The sequence below is a fragment of the Pediculus humanus genome, genomic scaffold (assembly GCF_000006295.1).
Source record: "Pediculus humanus corporis 1103172107734 genomic scaffold, whole genome shotgun sequence".
NCBI classification, from domain to species: Eukaryota; Metazoa; Arthropoda; class Insecta; order Psocodea; family Pediculidae; genus Pediculus; species Pediculus humanus.
In genome coordinates, this window is record NW_002987337.1 from 49,523 (window position 1) to 53,080 (window position 3,558).

The window sequence follows — 3,558 nt, forward strand, 5'->3', positions numbered from 1 at the left end:
TTTTTTTTTTTTTGTGGTAATTTAAAAAAAAAAAAAATGAAAGAAAGTTTTTGCAAAGTCGAGTTGATTAAAAAATATATATATTTTTTTTTAATATTTAATGAAATTAAAAATAAAAAAATAAAAATTTTTTTACAAACTTTTTCCGGTTTTCTGGTTTTCCGGTTTTTTTGCATCCCACTCATCACATCATTCCAGAATCTATGAAAATAATGGGGGAGTAGTTGAGGAGAGGGCAACGCACGTGTTTGTATTTAAAAAAATTATTTATTTATTTATTTTTTTTGTATGTTTGATTTCAGTCGGAGCAGAAGAAATTTTTACAACAGCACAAAGCAAGATCAGAAACGTATAGTAAAGCAGCTGCCAACATGAAAAAATACAGGAAAAAAGGAAATAAAGGTGGCGGAAAAACGGGATTGGCCACGGATAAAGAGCTTAAGGTTAATGCGATTTGTCTTTAAAATTTTTCTTTTTTTTTTCTTATACGAAATCTCTTTTTGAAAACTTTTTTCTCTCTCTCCTTTTTTTTTTTTTAAAGATTTTACTCTTTTAATAATAATAATAATTTTAACGTTGGTTTAACAACAATGAATCGTACGAGGGGTAGATGGGGGGGTTAATAATAACGAAAAGAGAGAGAGAGAGAGAAAGCAAAGGGGTGTGTGTGTGTGTGGTTGTAAGTAAAATTTTCTTTTTAAAACTTTTGATACAAAAAGTAATTAACTTAATCCTTTTTAATTTTTAATTTCAACGGATTAAACTCAACGCTTTATAATAATCGATGAGAAAATAAAATTAAAAAAAAAAAAAATTTACGTGGTAATAGAAACGAAAAATATAATCGTGTCATTATTATAGCCTTTTGTCTCCTTCTACGAAAAATAAATTGATAAATCTCAATCGAAAGATTATTCGCGGTTAAATTTATTTATTAAAAATAAGAACGACAAGGGAAAAAAATAAATAAATAAATAATCGGGTTAAACCCGATTTAATACTTATGGCGCCATAATAAATTATTTAAGGGTGAAATGTAAAACCGTTCAAAATAAATTTCAATCAATTTTTTTATTTATTTATTTTTTAATAAAGAATATTATCATTATTATTATTATTAATAATACTTAAATAAGATTGATTATATTTAAATGAAATGATTTTTTAATTATAAAATAAACAAAACAACAATAAAGGGAAAAACTCTTGACGTAAAATCTGAACCCGTAGTGACGTCATCAAGCGCACGTTTCTTTCGAAATCGATTGATGATTTCTGAACGCGCTTTTTTTTCGATTTCCGATTTAATTTACCGTTACAAAATTTAACGAGAAAATTTATATATTGTCACGGTTTTACTTTTTTCTCGTCTGATCGTCTGATGATGGTTCTTTACTCCGTTTCCGGTTATGGCTGCTCTATAGTATCAGAGCACACTTGTAAGGAAGAAGAAGAAGATGTTTGAGGAGAAGAGAATGAGGAAGGAAGATGTTTGTAAATATAAGGTAGTGACGTCACAATCACTGTATTAGGTGATGATGAATGAATGATACCAAAAAATGATGGATGAACGTAACCGGAAGAACATTCACGACAAGATGAAACGTTTCTTCAGGAATCTCATCTAACAATGAATAGTTTCTAGAAGGTTCTCTTCTCTCTTTAGCTATACTACCCCTCATCCTTTTACTATTTTCGGTGTTTATAAACATCGGCGTGAATAAATCGAAGATGAGAAGATCATAACAATATATTTATATTAAATTGATTTTGTTGAAAAAATAAACAGAAAATTATTTATATATATAAATATAAATAAAAACGAAAGTTAATATGGCGGAATAAGTTTTTTATTTAATATTAAGTTAAATAAATAAAAACGATTTTCTTTTTTTTTTTAAAACAATTTTCTATTTCATTAAACGAAAAAAAAAAAAAAAACATTTTCGATTGTTTTTCATCTTCTCTTCTTCTTCTTCTTATTTTAGAAAGAAAAATTTTTTAAAATGAAAACAAAACGAACGATCCGCCATTTTTATAATTTTTAATTTTTTTTTTTTTTATCATTTCAGAACATGCAAATTTTAGAAGAAGAAAAATCAAAACTCGATCGTTTTTGCGAACAAAGTTTAAAAAACGTAATTATATACATTTATTATTATTATTATTAACTAAAAAAAAAAAAAAAATGTCTTCTTGCATAACTGAAAAAAAAAAAAATTCTTTGATTCGTGTTATTATTATTATTATTTACGTAACGGTTAAAAAGAAATAAAATTTTTTTTTTGTTATCGTTACAAAATTATTAAAATCATGTCAAATAACGAATAATTATAATAAATGATAAAAATTATTAATAATAATAATAATAATTTCCAGGCTATGACGCAAGAAAGAAGAAGATACGGTTTCGTTTTGGAGAGGCAATGTTCGTTGGCAAAACATTATTTAGCTTATCACAATGCTGGAGTTAGTTCTTATGGAAGAAATTTAGACGAATGGCAAGATGTCGCCAGAACGAGAGAATATTTACCCGAATCCGTTGAAAATATGTTTGCACTCAAATTAAGAGTGAGTGTTTCATTTTATATTACAATTGACGTGGAAGAAGAAGAAAAATTATTATTAATTTAATTTTTTGTAACGTTTCAGCAACTCAGCATATGGCAAGACGATGATAATTTTTCATCGGAAACAATTTTGGACGATGATAGAATTTCTATATCGTCACAATTGAGAAAAACAAAATCAATGGACGCATCTTGTCTCGACATAAGATCAATTAACGACGTGAGTTCATTAAAACCGTTGTCGAGAGCCAAATCCGAATTTAATATAAATTCATCGAATAATTCATTGGTTCAAGGTAATAATCGTCATTTAATTATTTCACCTATTATTATTATTAAACTTGCTCGCCGTGCGTCCGCCATTTTTTTTCCCTCCCCCCCCCTCCATCTAAACGTCATCGTCGCGTTTCTTTTTATTTTTTTAATTTTCAGTACTTTCCAAAAAGGTTTTTCCGTTGGATTTAAAAAACGTTTTTAAGAGGAAAATCTCGAAAATAATCTCGAATAATTAATCGAATTTTTGCGGTCGTTCGATTAATTTAATTTTTTTCGATCAATCGATCATTATAATTATCGAACGGGAAGAATTTAATTTTGGGGAAATACGTTTTTTTTTTTTTTTATTTGCTGTCGTTTAACAACGAATCGAAACAAATTGAAAAAAAATTTTTTTTTTGTGTTCGATGATTGATTGATTGATTGATTTAAAACGTTTCGAGAATTCTCTTTAAATTCAATAAACTTAAAGTATTTGTCTTGTTTGTTTGTTTGTTTGTCTCACCGATCCGTTAACGTTTGTTTGTTTGTTTACATCGATCTACTTATTTAAAAAAAAAAAATTATGTTTTTAAATTTCAAACGATAATTTTAATAAAAAAATTTGTCGGTCGGTCGGTTCGTTGGATCGAAAGCGAAAAAGTCGATTTTTATCGACCGCCATTTTTTTTTTTTTTTTACGACGTTGTTTTGCCCGTTTAAGATATTTTTT

General features: G+C 27.1%; 1 protein-coding gene across 1 annotated transcript in view; it reads left to right on the plus strand.

Annotated features, from left to right (window-relative positions):
* Positions 1 to 3,082, plus strand: part of Phum_PHUM325240 (insulin receptor tyrosine kinase substrate, putative) — a gene marked incomplete at both ends in the record, with an annotated part of 3,379 nt that extends 297 nt beyond the window's left edge. The window contains 5 exons of the mRNA XM_002427469.1: positions 303 to 443; positions 2,073 to 2,138; positions 2,380 to 2,571; positions 2,653 to 2,866; positions 3,003 to 3,082. Coding sequence (XP_002427514.1) covers positions 303 to 443; positions 2,073 to 2,138; positions 2,380 to 2,571; positions 2,653 to 2,866; positions 3,003 to 3,082 — 693 coding nt within the window. The remainder of the gene's footprint in view (positions 1 to 302; positions 444 to 2,072; positions 2,139 to 2,379; positions 2,572 to 2,652; positions 2,867 to 3,002) is intronic.
* Positions 3,083 to 3,558: the final 476 nt, after the last annotated feature.